This window comes from Mercenaria mercenaria, chromosome 13 (assembly GCF_021730395.1).
Source record: "Mercenaria mercenaria strain notata chromosome 13, MADL_Memer_1, whole genome shotgun sequence".
Taxonomy (NCBI): Eukaryota; Metazoa; Mollusca; class Bivalvia; order Venerida; family Veneridae; genus Mercenaria; species Mercenaria mercenaria.
This window is the reverse complement of record NC_069373.1, coordinates 68,930,737-68,953,115: the sequence shown is the minus strand read 5'-3', so window position 1 is coordinate 68,953,115 and position 22,379 is coordinate 68,930,737. Positions and strand designations below refer to the sequence as shown.

Here is a 22,379-nt window from a genome sequence, read left to right as displayed (position 1 = left end):
ACTCGACTGGACACGAAGAGTCACCATAATTGTTGATCTCTTAGTGCGACTAATACAATGTGTACGGAGTAGAAATTTGACAAATCTTTTACCAGAGGCCTTAATATTCGAGACAGAGGTCTGAGTCTGGCTTATGACACATCATCTTGTTTTAACAAAAGTATGCGCACAAATTAAAAACACCTACAGCCTTTGAGCGCTATGTGTGCATTGAGGTATAGATGTTAAAGTAAACGTTTGTGGCAACTAAATTGATTATCCGTCCGTGTAGATCGGACAAAGAGGAACAAATTTAAATGTCTGAGTCTTCCGTATTCTATGCTGAAGATGTTTATGTACAGCGCATAAAATAATTTATATTTTTGATGTCTAGAATGTTCGATTGTTATCTCCAAACTTTCTCCAAAATTTATGGCACTAGCAACATGGTACAAGAATAATGTGAAAGTATATGTCTTTGAAATACAGCTAATGTCACTCTTTAGCGCACATAGATTATGATTTGCATTTATCAATTTTTCTTTTGAATATGCCCCAATTCTGATCTAATGTGTTTGTATTCATTTTGGAAGCTTAAAGGGTTAGGGTTAGGGTCAGATCTAGATCAGCATTTTATAATTCCCGCAACATACAAAGTACGTGAATAAATTGGAACCATAAATGAGTATTTTACTTGATATGAGTATGATACAGAAAAAGTAATATAGGTGTCGGGAAAGCACAAAGCACTCCAAAACACTCCATACACCGCCTCTGTAGCCTTCTGGTAGAGCATCCGCTTCGAATGCGGCTGGTCGTGGGTTTGATCCCTGGCCGCGTCATACCAAAGACATAAAAATGATACTAGGAGCTTCCTCACTTGGCGCTCAGTATTAAGAGGATAGTACTAGTATTCTTTAAACCGGAATTGCCTCTCCCATGGTCAGGCTAATGTCAGTATTATGTGACTGGGTGGGGTATCATGTCGCGTGTCTATGTCGTGATATTATAGTGAGGCAGCACTATAAAGTTGGGCATTGTGTTCGCTGCTACAAGCAGACACCATCGTTTATATGACTGAAAAATTGTTGAAAAAGACGTTAAACCCACCCGAACACACACAAATGACCTATGAATGAGATTATATATATTAATAATAAAGAACTAAACAGGAAAATTTAAAGCCGGATCGTTACTGAGTGAAGCCAACGAAGAACGTATACCTGTATTTACCTGACATCTGACATTTAAAAGAAGTTAACAAAAAAGTGTTTTTTAAAACGGCTTTGATTTACCACTAAGCACACCACCATCAGTTGCAAGGGAGATAGATGAAGATCTTGTAATGGCGGGTTTAGCAACATCAGTCGCAGTTTAGTATCTTTATAACACCAACTCAATTTAAATAGCGCAGGTGAAATGCAAAATTCCTAAAGGTGTATTTAAATTACATGAAAACACAACAAATCAATATTAAACAAATTACTTGAACTTGATGTAAAGTGTCTTGTGATATCAATCGTAGGTGTAATGCCTTATGTTCAAAATTCATTTTGGCTTTAAGCTTTAAATCAATGACATATCTGTGTCCTAAAGTTTGTCAGTCGGTTCAGTGTCAAACACTTATACTCGAATATCCGTTATAATTTCATCTTTATTTGCTTTCATTTTGCCTATCATTTTGTTATTGGAACACATCAGGGGATGTGGAAGAGAAGTAGCACAGTTAAATGCTGACAATTAAACCGTGTGCTTCCTTTGCTGTTACATGTAATGTTTCTTCATTTATTGCATAAAAATCGCATCTATGAAGCAATCCCATGGATGGTGACTGTGTAGAAATAGGCGTACTTAATATTTTACTCAAAACGTGCATTCCGTATATCCAAACTAGTTTGTGGGAGAGGATGTCAGTAGCACATACATGTATCAGTGACATTGTGTGTTTTATTGATAAGATATTAAGAGAGCTTGTACGTTGATGGACTTTTACAATATCTAATAAGGAAAGATCTGCAAGAGTTGCACATGTCATAAAGAGTGATGTACATTTATATGCAGGTGCCTTTCCTTATGTACCTATGAATTTACTTCGAAAGTATTTGCTACCGCGTTGACCTATTTAGATGGGAATATCTATAAAATGTTTGCTCCGAAATAAAATAAAATGGTGAAAAAAAAAACGAAATAGTGTCTTAAACAAAAAAAACATTCAACAAATAAAAAGTTATCCGGCATGACATTAGAAATGGACTATTCCTTTCAAGTATCGTTACCTTCAAAATTTCTTGAAATTAAGAAATAAAGACATTCCGTAGACAATGTCTATACAACACTTACGAACTTCTCTTTGCAAAGGTAGTTTTACAGATGAAATAACTTAACTCTCATAAATTTTATTTACGGTAAACATGTTTCCTTTGCTGGTTTATTTCACTCGCTGTCGAAATAGGGATTACAGAGCAATAACAACGTCATTCTAAGGTATTTTCATAACTTTCAAAACGACTCAACGACAAACGTTATGGCGCCCCATCGATCTTGGCCGCGTTTAGTGTTTTCTAATATGATATACATTTCATGTAGATAAAGGTATTATTTGTGAATGGGTAGCTTTAAGTCATGTGTGGCGACTTTCTCACTTTAAGACCTTTCATACCGCTATCGGACAGTATCGAAAACATGACTGGGCACCTGGGTACTAAACCGTCGGCCTTACACATGTACAAGCCTTAGGTATCGTAGAACGTTTAGAAAACATGCGATTTCTCATTATAACTCGACAGTAAATTCTTTGCAAAAAAGATCTTTATTATGATCTTTTTACAGAAAGAATATTGGTAATTCAACGTTGACACCATCGCAACTGAAACTACCCCAGTGGCATCGTATTAATGACCTGAAAATAAAACATAGCAGAATATATCCTTGCAACACCGGTCGTTTAATTAAAAAGAAATAGCCCAAAAGGGAAAAAGCGAACAAACAGTTGTATTGACGGGAAAAGACCATCATTTGATACGTTTAAGGCAGAAGTTGTGCGTAAGTATCATCGTAAGAGTATTTGGAAATACTTCAGCTGTATAAATTCTGTGTCAATCAATGATTAAATATGTACCTGGTTACAGCTATCAGGTATTGCAAATGCTCCTGTCCTGGTAACATTCTGAACAACGTCTAAATACATGCCATTTTCTTTCATATACGTACCTGTGGAGAATTTTCAAAGGTATTAGCATGATTTTCATAAGTGTTCAAATAGTGGCCGAACATGCATAGAACATACACGTTACAATTTTAGATCAATGATAAGACCATTTCATTCCTTTGTTAAAATAAAAAGTCCCAAAATGTGTTTAATCATTTCATACTCCATTTGAGCCGTGCCATGAGAAAACCAACATATTGGGTTTGCGACCAGCACGGATCCAGACCAGCCTGCGCATCCGCGCAGTCTTGTCAAGATCCATGCTGGTCGCTTTTAAAGCCTACAGCAATTAGAGAAACCGTTAGCGAACAGTATGGATCCTGACCAGATTGCGCGGATGCGCAGGCTGGTCTGGATCCATGCTGGTCGCAAAGCCACTATGTTGGTTTTCATATGGCACGGCTCATTTATTTATGTATGTACAGTTTTGTAAAAGCGAACAATGTGACAGTTAAGGTTACAATAAATACATTCATCTAGTTATTTACATGGGTGTGGGGTGCAGTGTTTTTAACCTCCAAAATGATGCTAGATATATACTTTCACAAAACAGCAATATATAAAACAAATCGTTGCTGTATTAAATGCAGACTTACTAAAGAGTGGTAAACAAAGCATACTAACTAAATTATTTTACAGGTCAGCTTTTCAAGGCATTTCCGAAGCGTTAATCAAATCAAAATTTAGAGACAAACGAAAATGTATCAAAGTCTCATTTGCTCTTCTCATCCGGGCACATGTCATATTCATACATGAAGTCATCCTTAGGCAAAAGTAGATTAACTTACCGTCGTCCTCAATTCCAAACCTAGAATAGGTGATAGGAGCACATTCGTTAGCTGTCCTCTGCATGCTCCAGTGGAAATTGCCAATCACACCATCAAAAGAATTAATCAAGACAGAATTGGAACCGGATCCGACAGTAAACGAGCCGGTGAAGTTAAGGGAGCCTGTACAAATATACAAATATATAATTAAATCCTCATATTTGTTTACTTTCAGCTTGCGTTCATGAACAAGGTGCTCTAAAATCGCACGTCGACATTCTGTTGCAATTTTAAGTCTGATATTGCAATAAATGACAAAAATCATATTCTGAAAATATTCCCACCTATACTTGATTTCAGCCTTTCTCTGTTCTCTATTAGCATATAAAATTTAAAGAGATATTTAATGATCCTAAAACGACTACGCTCTAAACCGTTATACTATTGAAATATTCCTACATTACCCGAACAAGATATAACTACAGTCTAATCTCAGTCTATCAAATAATTCGAAGATACATTACTTGGAACACAACCGTTGTCCATGTCTTTTGGATCTATCTGTGTGACGTTACAGTATGGGGTACCAGAATATACACCAAAGTTGTAAGCCTTCCCCTGAAAATAATTATGATATCCAGGGTTTTCTAACTAACAACCCGTAGCTAGAGGGTGTGGACGGTAGCATGCATCAATGAACAGGTTCAATAAAACCGAGCCTGTAACATTTTCGTTTTTGTCGTGTTGAGCGACCTGTGGAGTTTACACTTTTTCTATTTTGATATCATTCCTTCTTTAAACATAAGCTAAAAGCTGACGACTAATATCTAAAATAAAGCTTATCGTGAAATAGCCTTTGGCATCAATGAATATTTATCTCTTTTTGATCCTACTCAATAACATAGGATAAATTATCCAGACATTTGGTCTCCAAAATCACGTTGAAACAGTTTTATACCTTTATATTAGGTTAACATGGATTTTGGCATAACTGTACGTGCATCATGAATTATCCTCAGTATTACTAGCATTGCGACTGTGCAGCAGTATTTAGATTTATTTTTATATGGCAATGATTTTCTGTCTAAAATGTTTTCATTATTCAGAAATGAAATACATCTATTCAGAGTAAGATTAATCCGAGTAATCCGAGTAATCCGCAGTGTGAAAGTCTGACCTCACATTGCTTGAGTCGTTTTTGTAACCGCATAACATATATTCATACGAAATCCATAACATAATGTGTATAAGGGGAGAACTATTTTGTTGATACGTCTTGTTTCATTTTCTGCATAATTTCGTTGTTCATGGTCAGTGAAGGTATAAAGGGAAAATTACGTTCATGATTGTACTTTAATTTTGATCTTGTAAATTATGTAAACGTCAGAGATATATGACATTAGACAAACTACTCATTAACAAGCATTACGTTAAAGCAGAAAAACACAATCATGCAATTTATTTAACGTTTGTTTCTTTTGTTATTTTTCTATTATACGACAATTGATTTTATATCAAACTGTAAGTTTTCAATGATATTGAAAATACATATGTTATAGCTAGCTATAGATAAAGATATACATTTCCATAGTCACTGATATTTGTGAAGTTCGTAGTGGTTTCGTCATTGCCTCCCATATTCTCAACAATAGTTCCCATATATTTTATCATTTTCATATTCCTGTCATAATCTTCCATAACTGTATCCTGAAAAGCAAAGCTATGTAATTTAAGGATGAGCAATCCAAAGAATCCTAAAGTATAATGTTTTCATCCTGGTTGGAATAAAGACCTGCCTACATGAATCATGTGGGGTTATTCCAATCCTTTCCTCGGAAATGCTCCTTTCATTTTTGTGGAATCGGATCATTTGGGTACTGCGTATTTGTAGAAGGACATCAGTTCTTCTGATTTCATTTTACACGTACTTTAAAGTCGCCGTAATAAGTCAGAAGGTACTAAATGCCTCCGCTGTTATTGTATGTAAGCATAAACATAATTAATCAGTATTTCAAATCCTTTCCTTTTGTCGAGACTATCCTTGTTTTAAAAGTCTGCCCATGTGGCAATCAAAACATATAAAAAATATGAGAATAACCGTAACGCAAGGAAACTATGATCACGCGACTGAGCAAGTTGATAAAACGCTAATATTGCAAAGTTAGAAATACATCAGAAATACAATGTAACTACTTTCACTTTTATTTTGCCCGACAGTTTCAACACAAATTTGAAACCACCTACAGAGATCCCTTTTTACAATCAAGAAAGCTTATATCTAGCATGAAAGGAGGGGCCTTTACTAGGAAATGGTAAAATTTACTGATATGGACTACCTTCGAGTGAATTGCGGAGGCATATCCGGCAAATAACTACATCGTTCCTTAGATGAGCTGCTGTATGTATAAATACGAATTTAAGATTGTATACACATATGTCCATAGAACTCTTAACCTGTTCTTCGATAAAGTCCATTTTATAACGCTTTTGACCGAAGCATCAAAACTATTAGGCTATGCTTTTTATTTCTTATTTCCATACGATATATGAATGTCAACCAGTTAACCTTCACCAATCATAACGATTCGACAAACATACGCACCGCAGAACACTACCGTGAGATCCTAGATTTCTGTACAAGAAGAACCTGGTCACTTATAAATACATTTCACACACCTGCTTCCAGATAAAACTAGGTATGCACGTAAAAAACATGCAGATGATATTCTGCATCAGTCGTAAAATTGGTATACCTACATTAAAAACGAATACTACCTTCAGACATAAAATAATTTACATTATAGTAACAACTATTAAGATATCTCGGCTTACAGAAGCTAAGTTTTGAATATGACCTAGATTCTAAGGTTCACTTGGATGTAAATATTAACACTAATTGCGTGGCGAATAAATGACCGAGGCAGTCAGCTGACAACACACCTTCTGACTTGATCTTCTTATGAACCTAATATACTTTTGAAATGAATATTCATTAACAAATTCGTAAAATAAGAACCGAGAATCTGCATATCTGGCCTGGTATTCGGATGTTTTCGCGCTGTCAAGTGTGTTCAGTTCTATGATATAGTATACACTTACTGACATGCTTTCTACTCAGCAGACAAAAGTACAGCCTGAGGCCCGAAAAATACTAATCAACACCGGTAAATAGAAAACCGAGATCAGGGGCGGTAAGTGCGAACTTTGAGACTGAAGTCTGCAATAATAATGGTTCTTATAGGTTCCTACATTTTTAAAATATGAACTCCTTTATCTAAAGTGCAGCAAACTATATATTTTTCTCTGTAAATATATCAATCTTTCAACCTCTAGGAAAGAAAACAAAAATACAAAATATTGAAAGAAAGAATATCTTACAATATAAAAGGTAGGTGTCATACTCCCGCGTTTAAGAACAGCTATTTCAATTTTAATGGCTGCATGAAACCGGCTACTTGTACAGCAATGTTCTCCAGTACCACACACCAAACCAATCCCAATTCCACAAAGCAAGAAACTTTGGAATATCGACATTTCTCTCTGATATTTTCAGATTTTTCTCAAACAATTCTTTTTTAAATCATCCCTAAACGTTATAACATGTAAATACGTATTTTGCAATAAATGACAATTATCTTATCATGTGATCCACATGTGGCAACCTGTTGCGCTAGACTTTCTATGTAAGTTCAAGACAATGGTCACAACATTGGTATCACTCCAGTGACAATGAACCTTTGAAGGTCATTGTTAGACTATCTTTTATTTTGTCCATTCTATATTTTTGCTAGGCTGAAATTGGTCGCTTAGCATAAAAGTGGATATGAGTAGTAACGAGAGTTAATATTAAAAAGTCTGTTCATATAGCATATATATTCTAGCATAATTACATTGCACGGATCTTTTCCGGCCTTTTCAAGATAACATTTTACGACTAGTTGTCTTCGGTTGTCACAGAAAGTATTGTGAACCTATTTTTTGCACAACATACCTTGATACGTTAGCCTTTATACGTCTGACGAATATTTAGATGCCTACGTCAATACAGATAAAATTGACAAAGGTCAGACAGCAACATAACGAAACATCTAGGTTTAAAATTTATGACATCAATGTATATCATAGATAACAAGCAGAAAGTATTGCCGAATGTAGGCCCCTTCACATAATATTTGTAATCCTTATTCCTTAATCTTGTTAACGATCAATATGATGGCAAATAAATACGAACTGACAGAAATCAAAATCCGTTTGACACAAGATGGAAATCTTATTTCATATTTTTCCCATTTCTGGACGGTTTGATTCAGTGGAACTTAAAGTTAGATTTGGTTAAAATAAAACTGACAAATTATAACAGTAGCTTGATTTGGGATGTAAATATTATTTTTGCAAGGACTGGATCACATGGAGGCGTGAAAAATTTCAGATGTTTAAACCTGACAAACAAAAGATGTATATATTTCAATTTAAATGCTATCTCCTTACTTATCTTTTCCGTTGTGTCCTCTGATAAACTGTATCTTGACATACAACTTGAATGTCTCCGAGTTGTTTAAACCAACGTAAATCCAGCTACTATTATTTTAAGACATTCAGCAATTTGGTTACAGCCCTTTTACAGTTGCACGTTATGCTTTCGTCTTTGAAACTGGTTGTTGGACCAGATAATATACTCAATGATAGGTAGCTCTAAAAGGCCCATCCTACCCCACCACTTGCGACTGAGCTGTGTTTTGTCCTGTTACGTTTGGCCCTTTATAGACGTATCTCTTGCCTGACGTGGATACTTTTTATTTCCTTTGAAACATGGTTCAGGATTAGGAGAGAGACTTCATGAGGATGTTTGCCATTTTCCGTTTCAGGGGGATACCCCGCTATGTGCGTTTTATCTATTATTTTTTGTTTCCGTCGTCAATATGTATTTCGATTTTGTATAGATATATAGTACGTTCAAATTCATAAGTACATACACTTCAATAAGATTCTGTAACTGTAGGACTTTTAAGACTTCAGCACCTACACTTCTTCTATTAATCAGATTGAGAATTTTCAATATTGACATTTTCTACCAGTCATACTTGCTTTGTACAGGTCAGTACTGCAGTTTGAATAATAATCACAGTCAAGTCGTTCATACCTTTCTCCATTAAAATATTCACAATCAAGCCGTTCGAACTATGCCTGAAACAACATTCACAATCAAGTTCTTCTCACTTAACAACAATCACAGTCGTTCATACTAGTATGGACTGACATTTAATCACAGTTGTGCCATATTATGGCATATTGTAAATATATAACATAGTCTATAGAAAAATAATGAGAACATATGAAAGACATGGCTCCAGCTAAGATGCCTCGAATTAACATAGCAGTACGAAGGTGCAGAAAACTGTTGTAATAAACGCAGAATATACTAGACCTATTAGGAAATTGATGTTTCTAGTTATTCCCACTAACGAGAAACGATGCTTTCAGAGATCTCTAGGAAATGATATGATAAATATTTATATGATTGTTTATACGTAAATTGCATTTTGTACGAATTACTGTTAAAGAACAAAAATACAAAGCAAAGTCCGAAGCAAGATAAAAACGTCCCCCGAGTCTTTGTACATTTGTGTAAGAATTTTTATCATTTATGCTTAATACATGAATATGTACATGCATTACAAAATGAGCACGAATACGGATGCTAGGAAAGGGGTTATAACAGAAACTATTACAACATGTTAAAAACCCATCCACGCAACAATTGACTGAACTAATCACCAGACTTTGGATAAAAAATGGGGGCTATTACGTCTGTTTCAACGTACCCATGTATTGGAGGTTTGTAGCAAAGTGATTGACAAATGAAACAAACATTATGTACGCATATGATAAAATGCAACATTCGACCGTATGGCCGATAAGTTGAAAACAACCCTGTTCATATAAGACACAGTCAATCCGTAGGCCTGATGAACGGCCGATCACGCGGTCAATGCCCTCTCTAACGGTTAAAATGCGCCCGCCTTATCTCACCAATAATAACGATGTCCACATGAGCGCGAGGATGCTGCTACAAGAAGGCTATCCTAGAAAAGTGAGCATTTTTAGATACTCTCGTAGTATCGTCAAGTCTTTCAAAAACATGTCAAAAATGTTGGATCATTATAAAACTTTGGCTCACATAACACGGACAATGTACATACAAAACAAACACAGAATAAGACCCTTGATACCAAGCTTCAGACCAAGTCTGTAAATTAAATATCATGAAATAAGTCACGACTACAAAATAATTCACTAGATTAATAAGAAATTGACTTAATCATCCCTAAGACTATTTTTACAAAGTTGAAAACACATCACTAATTTGGCTCACAAAAACGTACGTATACTTAATATTCTGTATTGAAAAGTTTATTTCAAGCATATGTAGTTTAACGACATCTAATATTTATTTCTAACATGGCTCTATTTGATTTCCAGTTAAACAAAGAAGGAAATCAAGCTTTGTATTTTCTGCGATAAACAACGGTTGACGCGCGGACCGGTAAGAAAACATTACGCCGCATGACGTCCGATACATTACTCCTCGGGTAAATGAAGTCCAGCACAATATTAATTAAAATATGTCAATGAGCATGTCAGAATGAAAACAATCAAGGCCTTCTTGTCATTTTTCGTGTAATTTACCACGGTTCATCGTTCATATGCTTCAGTATTTAATAATTATGCGGGCTATTATGCGAGACTTCATTTACTCGAGGAGTAATGTATGGGACGTCATGCGGCAATTTGACGTCATAATTGACGTCATAATGTTTTCTTACCTTTCCGCGCGCCAACCGTTGTTTATCGCAGAATATACAGAGCTTGATTTCCTTCTTTGTTTAACTGGAAATCAAATCGAGCCATGTTAGAATCTGAATTAAACATTTAGTTCATCAATAGTTAATTCTGTCCTGAATAATGAATTTCTTTCAAGTCTAGCACACCATCCGTTTTGTATACCGTAGATTTTCGAAGCGGTGTGACATGTTTGGCGCAGCAGTAAATTTGCCAGAAGCAGGGACCAACGGCATGGTACAACATTGTGATACTGAAATATATCAAACACGCAGAAATGTGTTAAAACAATATAGTTACGACATCGTGAAACTGGGAAGGGTAGGAGGAAATTTTCCATTACGAATGTTCTTGTCACTACACTAAATGTCCCCATGAAACACCCGTGGGATTAAAACATGTCAAACCAGTATTTGAACTGATATGACTATATATATAAATACAGGCGCGGGTAAGCAGTGAGGCGTTACGTTAAGCAAGACAAACACCCAACAAAATTAAAAGAATTCAATTTTACTTATTTAAATACAATCAAGATTTTTTAAATTTAGCTTTGTATACTTGTGATGATCTTTCTTTAAAAACAGATCTGAAGGGATTTCGCTTTTAAATGTTACTTTTCAAAATACATTCTAGTAACCCGATCTTATCTCGGAAGATGTAAAAATAATAAAATTGTAATGTCCAGTTATACAGTTTAAGTGGTGAATTAAAGCATTTCAAAATACATGAAAATTGTAATCTATAACAGTACAGAATTCAACCAAGTAAAATAATAGCCGAAGCCCCTTGTACCTTCTTAAACGGAATTCTGTTACAGATAAACATTGAATAGTTTCTGTGACCCTATACTTACTCAGCCTGTAAAGACTGCTGTTGCGGTAGTTACAAACCCCTGATGCACTGGCGTGTGAAATATGCCAAATGTCATAAGATAACAGTTAATTATTTCAAAATATCTGACATCGGTCATTTTGTGTCACAGTTTTTGTACTGACTGTAGTCTTTAAAAGAGCTTGCAAAGTAGACAAATTCATCCAGTTGATTCAGATACGCGCAACATGTCTCTAACTTTGCAATTGATCGCTGTTTGTGTCGTCGTCGGCACCACTTTTGCTGCCGAGCATCCATGTTGTATAAGTAAGAAATTCTTTGCGAAAGGACTGATAGTGACCGCTACCTTGAAAAGTGGGAGCAGTATACCGACGATGTCGCAGGTAAAAACGTTGACATATTCTTTTCCCTATTCTGACAACATTCTGCCATATAAAATAGTTCAGCATTTTAAACGATACCTCAAACAAACAACACATTTTTCCACCGTAAACTATTATATTTTGTTTCAGGAGAAGAAAATAAAAACATATAATATGTCCGTTGTTTTAATAAACAAACTTTTTTGACTGTGTATTTTGTATTAAAAATTTAAGTTTACCTGTCAGCACTCTGGTAAAAAGCAGCAAAAAGTCAGTCCAAATTTTAGGTGTTTCAGAAAGTTAACAATACGCAAACATACAATCCTATTCATTTAACTAACTTATCTCCTTCACAAAAATCACTCTGATACACGTAAAATGTTGGGTTTTAGGAAAAAGAGTGAATACTATTCATAAGTACCGAAACAACGATAGGCCATATGGCGACATTCCTGCTTTGATGGTGGAGGAAGACCCCAGGTGCCCCTCCGTGTATTATTTAAAGACAGGCGAGCACCTGGGTAGAACCACCGACATTCCGTAATCCAGCTGGATGGCTTCCACACATGAAGAATTCAACGCCCAAAGTGAGGCTCGACTCCTACATCGGTGAGGGGCAAGTGATTTGAAGCCAGCGACCTTAACCACTTTTTCAAAACTCTTTGAAGTCTTGAAAAGAATAAAATTTTATGAAGGCATTGTTTGATTGTCTTCAAAGTTTAAGATCTTTTTTAACGAAATATTGTTCTAAGCGTATGCTTGATTTCGAGATTTCGAAAAAAAATATCTATAAGTGTTTTAAAGGTATTAGCAAAATAAGAAGTTTTGTTCAGTATAGTTTATTGTTGTTGTTGTTGTTGTTTGGTTCCTGAATCGTCACATATATAAAGTTAACACCCTTGACTGAACGAAACTTTTTTATTTGTGAATTGCATTAATCTCGTTGACAGCGGCTGCTCACTTGAGATATAAATCTAAGTTACTATAGTCAGTCCCACCTAATTTTGGACCTCAACTTTGGGCTGATATGAAGAAATGAAACGGGATCAAAGATCATAAAATATGTTTTTGTGAATAAAAAAAAGTCACCCTCGAGAATTTCAAGGATTTTTGCAACAATCGTCTGGTTTTCCCATGCGGCTAAATTTCCATTTCTCTATGGGAATTCGCTGTTGTTTATTTCTGGTCGCCATTGCCAAATATTCTCTATTTTGGAGATTTTCGGGAAATTTCACGTGTTATTCCTCGGGGACGTTTCAGACTTATTTTTTTACACTTAGCTAGCTATTTTTCCTCCCGTAACAAACAGAATGGGTTTGAAATAGAATATACAATTTAGTATACAAACGAAATTTTGAAAAATGTAAAAATGAATAATAAAAAAAAGAATTTAGATTCTACTTTGCACGAAAGAATCCTGCCATTAAGTATTCAGTTATAAATTCCTTCAATCATAATTCCATTTATCCTTAAATCCTTTCAATCGATGTCCAGTTCAATGCAAAATTTTCGAAGTCAGAAGTTTTACACAGAAAATCCATCATCCGAAAATTAATCCAGTCAATCTGCGGCGGTGTTTCGAAGAATTTCCGGCAAATAACTGAACTATGCATTTGAAACAATATCATTAATCACAGTATTTTTCAAAAGCATAATCCAGGAAGAACCTGTACGATACAAAGGCGTCAGCTGCTTCGGCCTTTCTTAGAATACAGCCTAGAACTACACATTTAACAAGCTCGCCATGACACAATAAACTTTTCAAACGCTAAATTCCAATTATTTCATACAATATATGACGTCATTAATTAAAAAGCCCGAGCGATCAAATGCATAGGCGGCACAGTATATGGGCTCTTTTACGCATATCAACCCCAACGACAATTACTTTAGTAAATATTGAAGCTAACTGAGTCCCAAAAATTAAAAATTAAAGTAAATTAGTTGTCGACTGTGTCAGTCTGACTACGCGGATAAAATTTAAGTCAAAGGCGGGAATTGTTCAGTTTGCATTAAGTTTGAGCCCAGACCTAAATCTGAGAAGGAAGTTAATTTGTTACCTTTATAGCATATCGACACTGCTAATTTAAAAGAAAACGTGTAAAAAGGGAATTTTCTATTACCGACAAAAAACAAACAACCTTCACGTTACCGGTTATGGAAGGTGCGTTATATTTATAAATTTGAAATTTCGACTTCTTACCTGTAAAGTGTAGATGATTGTTAGCTAGAATACCCGAAATTATTAAGGACTGCCGAAGATCATGAAAGAATATACATTGGCTCACATTCAGTTAATGTTTACACCGACTCACGTAATACAATTGGACAAATAAATGTCATACAGAAAATTCAAGAATAGTGGAAAATGTTCTGTATTAATAGATCTAGTTGTATATCACAAAAATTTAAGTAGGCCTACATGTATTTGAAAAACAAACATTTGTCACATACACAGATCAATTCAAACTTTAGTTTCGAAGATCATTGAAATTTCGTCAAATATTTTAAACGGCACGTGTAGTATAAATAAAGCGACAGTGAGACTTATATGCCTTTAAATTAGAATTTTAACAGTTTTGGGGTGTATTTCAATTGCCCGCCGTTACTTAAATTGGCTTCTCGGCCGTGTGGTCGAGGCTGCTTACTTCGAATCACTTGCCCCTAAACGCCGGTGGCTCGAAACAGTTCTTAGTGTGTAGAATTCGTTCATGTTAGGAAGCCATCCATGCAGCTGGCTTTTGGAAGGTCTGTAGATCCGCTTATCCGTGATAAAATAATGCCCGGTGGGAAACCTAGGTTCTTATTCCGCCACCAAAGCTGGAAAGTCGCCATTATGACCTAAATTATATCGGTGTGACGTAAAACCAAGCGTAAAAGTAACAACACGAATGTATCGCTGTTAAAAGCATTTGGTCAACGTAAGTTCTGAAGTTCCATGAGAGTCCGTATGATGATATATGCAATGAAAATCTATTTGGCATGTGACTATATCACGGCATATACATGACCGTAGTAATATTCTGTGTATAGATTTCTATTTTGCATTAGCTGTGGCCATGGATACCGTCATTTTTGCCAGAGTATATATTTGTAATGAAATGGGTAGATGTATTTAATAAGCTAGTTATACACAGTACGGTAAAGTTCCTGCAACTACGAAATTTTCGACTGAATATCTATATAAAGTTTGAATTGCTACAAATCATTTTTTACCTGTTTGTGGGGGGGGGGGGGGGGGGGGGGGGGGGTTGCGTTCAACGTGTTTTTTGGTTGAATTTACAATAAAGTTATGTACTGCCCCGTTCGTAATAGAAGTAAATGTTTCGTATACGTACCTTTGGCGAAAAAACAACAACAACAAAAACATGTGTGTTTTATATCATAGAAAATGAAAGTAACTGACGTGCTTGAACATGCATCTTTTATCTAGCTGAAGAACAAAATACCCCTTCAAAAGGTCATATGAGTCGCGCCATAAGAAAACCAGCATAGGGAATTTGTGACCAGTATCCGCGCAATCTGTTCAGGATCCATGCTGTTCGCTAACGGTTTTTCTAATTGCAATAGGCTTTGAAAGCGAACAGCATGGTCCCTGACCAGATTGCGCGGATGCTGGTCGCAAATGCACTATGTTGGTTTTCTCATGGCGCGGCTCATATTTTTATTTTGACTATAGATCTACCATGCCTATCAATAGCACAAAAATGTTTAACATGCCGCCACTCTACTTTGGATTTCACTGAACGGCCGAGCATGAGAAATAAAGATGCGAGGATGGAATTGAAAAATTGGTATTATAAAGAATAATGGCAATTATTAATTTGTTTACCGTAGTCCCTTATACTAGGCGGTTGTCTCAAATTGAAATATGTATATTTTAAACCATTAATTGCATTGAGGAATAATGTTTTACCTAGATTGAACGGTCACTAAAATAGTGAACACAAAGGTAACAGTCAGTACACAAACATGTATTCATGATATTTAAAAACAACCTTTTAACAAACTGTTATCAACCGAACTTTTGATACGATTATAAACAACAGTAACCCATTATGAAAATGAGTTAAATGGGTTGCGCGCATCTCCGCTGTCCCCACCTCTATTGTGATATCTACGGCTGAAACAATGATACGCACTTGACTTGAGACATGTATTTATTTTACGTCAATGCAATGAGTATTCAGAAAAAAAGCTGAAACCCTGAAATGGAAATAACTGATTAATTTGAAGTAAAATGTTAATTCAGGGTCTTCTGTACAAGAAAATCCTACAAGTTTTGAACAAAGCTTGTTTTAATTTTCCATGTCTGTTATTCAATAATAAATATATCAGACGTCGCTAACTGTGAGCAATACCCCAAATGACGTTTGTATGGACGCCGCCATATTGAAATGGACGTCGTGTCATTTTACAATGCAAGTCTATGGGGAAAAACATAAAATCTTGATTTTTAACTTCATTTTACATTTTTTCAAAAAAATGAAAAAGGTGCCTAGAGATATTAACCGTCTGGTATTAACGATGTCATTTTTGACAATTTTATATACAGTATAAATAAATTATGGGAGGTCCAAAATTAGGTGGGACAGACTATAGGTCAACATTTTAACTCTGAAAGAAATTATAGCAATAGTTTGCTTACACTTTGCCCTAGGTTCTTATATACTTTGCACTGATCCTCTCTCTATTCTTCCATGTACTGCCTACAGAACGCTTTTGCAGTGGATCAAGATTACGACAGAAAACTTCAGGCAGTGAACGGCACAGTCACAACAGAGAATGAACACGGCGAATTCGTGAATTACTACCAAGTGATCCGCGATTTTCATAATGTAAGTATTGATTAGGCCGTACCCAAACATAAAAGGCCAAACCAAAAATTTAACCAAATAGTAGAAAATGCGTTGTTTATCAAGGTTATCAAACGAGAATCCTCTGTATTGTCACATAGATATTGCCACTTCACCACCATATCATCAAATGGACTAAATAGGTTATTTTAGTTAATATCAAGAGAAAATCAATTATTGCGTAAACAAACGAAACGCCCGAACATATTGGCGAAGATAACTTACGGACAATAAATATAGAAATAAAGCCAAGACAGAAATTATAAGAGCGGAAAACAATTAAAATCACGATAAGAGATAAAAAGCATTGATCAAGTATCCATCAGCGTAATAACGCAATCAGTCGCAATGGTTATGTAAAACGCACGCCACGCGCGCGTAGTTACGCCAGACCGAGTGTATTTGACCGCCAATCCTCACGTAAAATGACAAACTCTGATCGTGATAATCAGGTTTTCAATCTTATACGCAATTCATTTAATTTTTAAATGATGGTCCGTTAGACTAATCATTTAAGTGAAATGTGCATTTGATGAAAAGTACAATTAACGAACTTGAAAATAGTGCCCAGAAGACGCCATTTTACGTGAAGATTGGCGCTGAGATGCGTTGGGTCTGACGCTCGATCTGACACTCAGTCGAGCGTTTTGCCTAACCAGTGTAATTAAGAACGTTAAATATGAAACTCTTCAAATAATATAACATATGTATGATTAAAGCATTTAATTTATGAATCAAATACAACAGATGAAGACCTATAATTTCAACGGCACACACTGCCATATTTATCCCATTGTTGGCGAAGAGTTGCCTGACGGATGTGTTCCAAGTAAGAATTTGATCAGTTTCATTGAAATAGTTATGTTCTATCTTTCTTACCCTTACAGACAAGGAGGCGCGGCTTCAGACTTTACTCTATCGTAGTTCTAGTTTGTAGACCCGGTCTGAAAATAGAAGTTTTGTAATACTATTATTTATTTTGGTTCGAGTACATTTTATCAGACAAATAATAAAATACAGAATTCCAAAGAATTCACAAGTACTTTCGACCTGTATTGATTTTCATCAGTTTTTATTTTATTTTTTTGACAGAACACAAATTTATTACAAGTACAAAAACATCTAGCAATACTCTTTAGTCTGTGTCTTTCTTTAAGTTGAGTAACAGACTGTTACCTTACTTTAATGTGGAATTATGCGAATTTTTCAAGTAAAAATCCAGTTGAAATAGATGAGTGTGTCAAAAAGGTGGAGGATATTATAGCTTTTAACCCGATATACCAAACTCTTCCTGTTACCAGTACGAAATACTAACTTTCCATATATTACTTTTCTTATTTTGACTGGGACAGTCCTTTTAAGAAAAATCAAACTGCACGCAGGAGTTGTTTCCCTTTAACATCAGAAATCTCTACCTAAAGGTAAGGGAGATTACTGCGTAGAAGATTGAAGAAAAGAAGTATAATTTTATTAGTCCGATTTCTTTATTTGTAAAGCATCAACTTCAAATATTTATGCAGCATTATCGTTAATTTAACACAATTAAATGCACAGCAACCGGAAATTGCTTTTATAAAACATTCACCAAAAACACACTATGTGCAGTAAGATGCGCATATTGCCACTTTAAATAAAATGTACAATAGTGTTATTCCATTTTGGATGGGCCCTTTTTTTGCCGTAGAATAAGATACCGGTAAATAGAAGTCAACCTTTTCAGAAGCACTAAAATGTAAATCTTAGAAAGTAGAGGGTTTTGCAATAAGAATAATGTAACTGTAGTATCATTCGTGTTTCATTTTAAGTGTGTTGAAGTTTTTATTTATATACAAGTGAATGAATCAGGTACTTGTAAGTCTATTGACCTTTAGAAACTGTCATTACTGTTTAAAACACATGATTTCGACAGCTTAATGTACCTTATTTGTTTTTTAAGAAACGCTTGCCCACTCCGGAACATACACGATGGGATCTGGAGACCAGACGATGCACATAAATGGCTGGTACGGAAAAGTCGGGAACGAAACATTGACCTATGCCACTACTGTGAATGACTGTACGTTGGTTTCTTTCACAAGATTCGGAACACTGCCGGATGGTAAGTGCATATATAAGAGGATGGTAAGTTTCATATAACATATAACATACTACCAAAACATTACATATAAACTACGTGGACAACCGTCATAACGGTATACGGAACCGATGTTTGTTTATGTCTTTGAGAAGTTTCATCAAACACTACATTAAGAACAATTTCTGTTCGCTAAAATGTCATCAAAATTGTGATGCCAAAAACTCTATGAAAACGTGCATGAGGTGCAATTGTTTCGAAATTAGTCAGCCAAAAAATCAGGTAAGCGACAATCGTTTTTTGTCGAATTTTCTGTATATATGATGACATTCTTGACAGTGGTGACCTTTATTCTTTTTGTACTGATAAGGACTATAATAAATGCGGTGATATCTATTTCGGGGTAAAAAATCTTTTCCAAAAACGTATAGGTTTGGACTCTTTCAAAATGTCTTATAAAAGATATACAACAAACTTTTTAAAATTTAAAAAAATATCTCATAAAGCGTTATACGCAATGTCTATAGTAAGTACCAATGAGAATGCTGGCTAAATAGTGGTCTTCCTTTCTAGGAACAAAGATAACAGAGTCTGCTCAATTTGTTGATGTTGTACAGTATACAAACAGCTATGATAGTGTGTTCAACATTCCAAATTACTGCAATACAGTAAGTGCCACTTCTTTTCTTGAAGGATACTGACACAATAACGCTTAAAGGTTATGAACGCGTGGCTGTAGAGCAAAGAGGATGGAAAGCACACATTTTCAGACTAAGTACGATGTTCGCCTGAAACCAGTTTTGTCACGTGTCCCTGAAAATGTAATTTACCTCTGAACAGTTTCTCATTTCTCACTCGATCAGTTAGAAATTAAGCAGGTAGGACCATACTCTAGATGTTTAAGTTTCCATAATGCACTGTTAAATGGTACATGATATCGCGGTGCTCAGACATGTCAAGCTACTTAGTGTAAAATGGATATTTCTTCAGTGGTTAAACGACATATAACGGTGTTTATATTCCTTTATAACGGTAATATTTGAGTAACTTTTTCGAAAATTAGATATTTCATTTATACAGAACCATGTTTTAATTGTAGTAATACTTTCATTTGAACTGAAAATGATAAAAATGTATGATTTAAACAGTACATACATAAACTTGTTTCGTCCTACGAAAGTTCAATCGTGTCGCCACTCTGGAGCTCAGTCAGTATGTTCAAATTATTTGGCACGATCGTGTTGAGTAATTGTCTGCGTACTCAATTATCCAAGTTAGATACTGGTTGTACGGTTTTCTTGTCGAAAAAAGGTGTAACAGTGTAAATGTGTAAATTAAAATTCAATATAATTATAAATTTGCCAGTGCGACACATATTTAATGCAAAACAGTAAAAAAGCAAGCAGCTCAGAATAATTTCGCTTGCTTAATGATCTAAACTGATCTAAAACTTATTTTGATGCCCCAAAATATGTAGCCCCTTTTTATAATCTTGTATCTACTTATTTGCATAACATATTAAATTTAATGTAACTCTATTAACTGTTTCGCATTTGTTTTGTTCTTTGCAGGGTGGTATGGCTGTTGGAAAATAGTTTTGTCTACAACTGATATAAAAGTTCAAATAAAACAAAAGAACAATCTGTGTTTGTCTTTGATTGCACAATACACCTACTGACTTTGTCATGTTTAACTTGGCACAATTATAGGTCAAATGGCGACTTAGATACTACAGCTTTTAATGTAATGGTGAATGAAGACTTCCCTAGGAGCAACTCAAAGCAGTATTTCATCACAAGCGGGCATCTGGATAGATTTATCTATCTCATATTTAAAGACCCACCACGACCTAGTGACCTACTTCTTCCTCCCACATGAACTTCGCGCAAACCATTCTGATAATACTGGTAAAATACAGCTATTCTGCAAGATGACAGGTGGACAATTTAGGCCCTCCCTGAATTAATGTGTTTTAATAACTTCATCTGAAAACTTATCCACTCATTCTCTTTTCAGTATAGTTTTATAAACATAGGGTAATAACTACCTTACACAGCAGAAACAAAGTGTGGTCTAAACTCACCTTAATACATCAAGTACTGTGCATACTACTACATTAATTTGATAATACATTTAGACATTAAACACATTGCCTTGGCCTTATATATGTCACTGTCAGTTTGTAACTAGATACTTGTTATTTCTCATTTTTTTTCATGCAAAGCATGTATAATTACCATCATGGAAATACAAAAGAATACAGTTATTTTGTGGCGCGTCTTTAAAGAAGTTTTAACTAATTTTCTAATTATGACCTCCTTTCGATCGTTATATAAAATATACAGTATGTGTATGCATTATTGAAACTTCACATGTACCTGATAACAACCTATCTGTGGCTAGTGTAGTCGTTATTTGCGATAACAGATATAACAGTTATAAAAAAATATTGATATGACAAAAAAGAAACGTTTGTATAATAATCATTTTTGATAATTGGGACAATTTAAAATAATTTTCTCAGTTTTCCATCTTATTCCTCTATCTGAAAATTTAAGGTAGTATCTCAAAATTTTGTATGCAAGTAATACAAATAAAGAATTAATATATCCTATATGGACTGGTCGTTGAAGAAAATTATTTGGAGATCAGATGCAAAGAAATTATATCATGGTTGAAAGTCACTATCTGAGATATAATCATTCGAATCTAAAGTGTAAAACCACAGGTCGCCTAACACGACATAAACGAAAAGGTTGCGTGTTCGGTTTGATTGAGCCTGTTCATGGACGGTAGTGGAAAACCAAGCTACCGTCCACGCCTCTAGCCCCGGATTGAGCAGAACTCAACATTTACACGTGTTATAAGTACGAGAATATAATTTAGAGACATCCGCAGATGTATTCATATGGCGGTGCACATGGAACCTTCAATGATACGCAGAGTGCAATTCCATGAAAAGCGGCGTATGGTCCCCAGTTAAAATAATGTTTTTGCCCTAAACGAGAAAACATTGAGCAGACTTGAACAAACTTGAATTTAGGGAGGGAATCTGAGGTTATGGAGCCTGCATATTACAGACACCTCCAAAAGACAAAATTAAAAAGAAGGCACCATATCCAAGGGGTGATTAAATAATACACAAAGCTATTAAATCTGGGGTATTTGAACCGCCCGAAATGTTCAAACTGAAAAATTAAACAGTACACTAACACAACCTAAACGTCGTGCTGAACGATCTGAAAAGATCGAAATATAACAGCTCTGATTGAAAGTACCGGGAAAGGCTTTACGACCGCCACATGGCACAAACAACGCTGATGTGATAATAAAATAAAATAAAAAGTGGAAAACCACATGTCGCCACCCAGATAGCAGACATGCGTTGGCCCAACTGCAGACTCTTCGTTGGTCCAACGAAGATTTCCAACGTTGGCCCAACGCCATTTTGCTAATTGG

The 22,379-nt window shown here is 35.3% G+C and overlaps 2 protein-coding genes across 2 annotated transcripts; one reads left to right on the top strand and one right to left on the bottom strand.

The window, feature by feature from the left end:
- Positions 1-2,769: 2,769 nt before the first annotated feature.
- Positions 2,770-7,673, bottom strand: LOC123528427 (uncharacterized). Its single transcript, XM_045308125.2, has 6 exons — positions 7,333-7,673; positions 5,536-5,661; positions 4,479-4,572; positions 3,976-4,137; positions 3,098-3,189; positions 2,770-2,878 (listed from the first exon to the last, which is right to left on the bottom strand). The coding sequence occupies exons 1-6, from the start codon at positions 7,486-7,488 to the stop codon at positions 2,852-2,854; spliced, it is 657 nt and encodes a 218-aa protein (XP_045164060.2). The 5' UTR covers positions 7,489-7,673; the 3' UTR covers positions 2,770-2,851.
- Positions 7,674-11,765: 4,092 nt separating this feature from the next.
- Positions 11,766-20,561, top strand: LOC123529708 (uncharacterized). The gene is made up of 6 exons (XM_045310210.2): positions 11,766-12,011; positions 16,706-16,828; positions 17,594-17,675; positions 18,783-18,944; positions 19,494-19,588; positions 20,492-20,561. The coding sequence occupies exons 1-6, from the start codon at positions 11,856-11,858 to the stop codon at positions 20,513-20,515; spliced, it is 642 nt and encodes a 213-aa protein (XP_045166145.2). The 5' UTR covers positions 11,766-11,855; the 3' UTR covers positions 20,516-20,561.
- The last annotated feature ends 1,818 nt before the right edge of the window (positions 20,562-22,379 follow it).

Excerpts from the sequence above, each read along its gene's own strand:
- LOC123529708 (XM_045310210.2), top strand. The coding sequence starts at position 11,856 with ATGTCTCTAACTTTGCAATTGATCGCTGTTTGTGTCGTCGTCGGCACC. Across the intron at positions 12,012-16,705 it reads GTATACCGACGATGTCGCAG|AACGCTTTTGCAGTGGATCA; the intron begins GTAAAAACGTTG and ends TACTGCCTACAG. Across the intron at positions 19,589-20,491 it reads TTCCAAATTACTGCAATACA|GGTGGTATGGCTGTTGGAAA; the intron begins GTAAGTGCCACT and ends TGTTCTTTGCAG.
- LOC123528427 (XM_045308125.2), bottom strand. The coding sequence starts at position 7,488 with ATGTCGATATTCCAAAGTTTCTTGCTTTGTGGAATTGGGATTGGTTTG. Across the intron at positions 4,573-5,535 it reads ATATCAGTGACTATGGAAAT|GGGAAGGCTTACAACTTTGG; the intron begins GTATATCTTTAT and ends AATTATTTTCAG. Across the intron at positions 3,190-3,975 it reads GTTTGGAATTGAGGACGACG|GTACGTATATGAAAGAAAAT; the intron begins GTAAGTTAATCT and ends AATTCTCCACAG.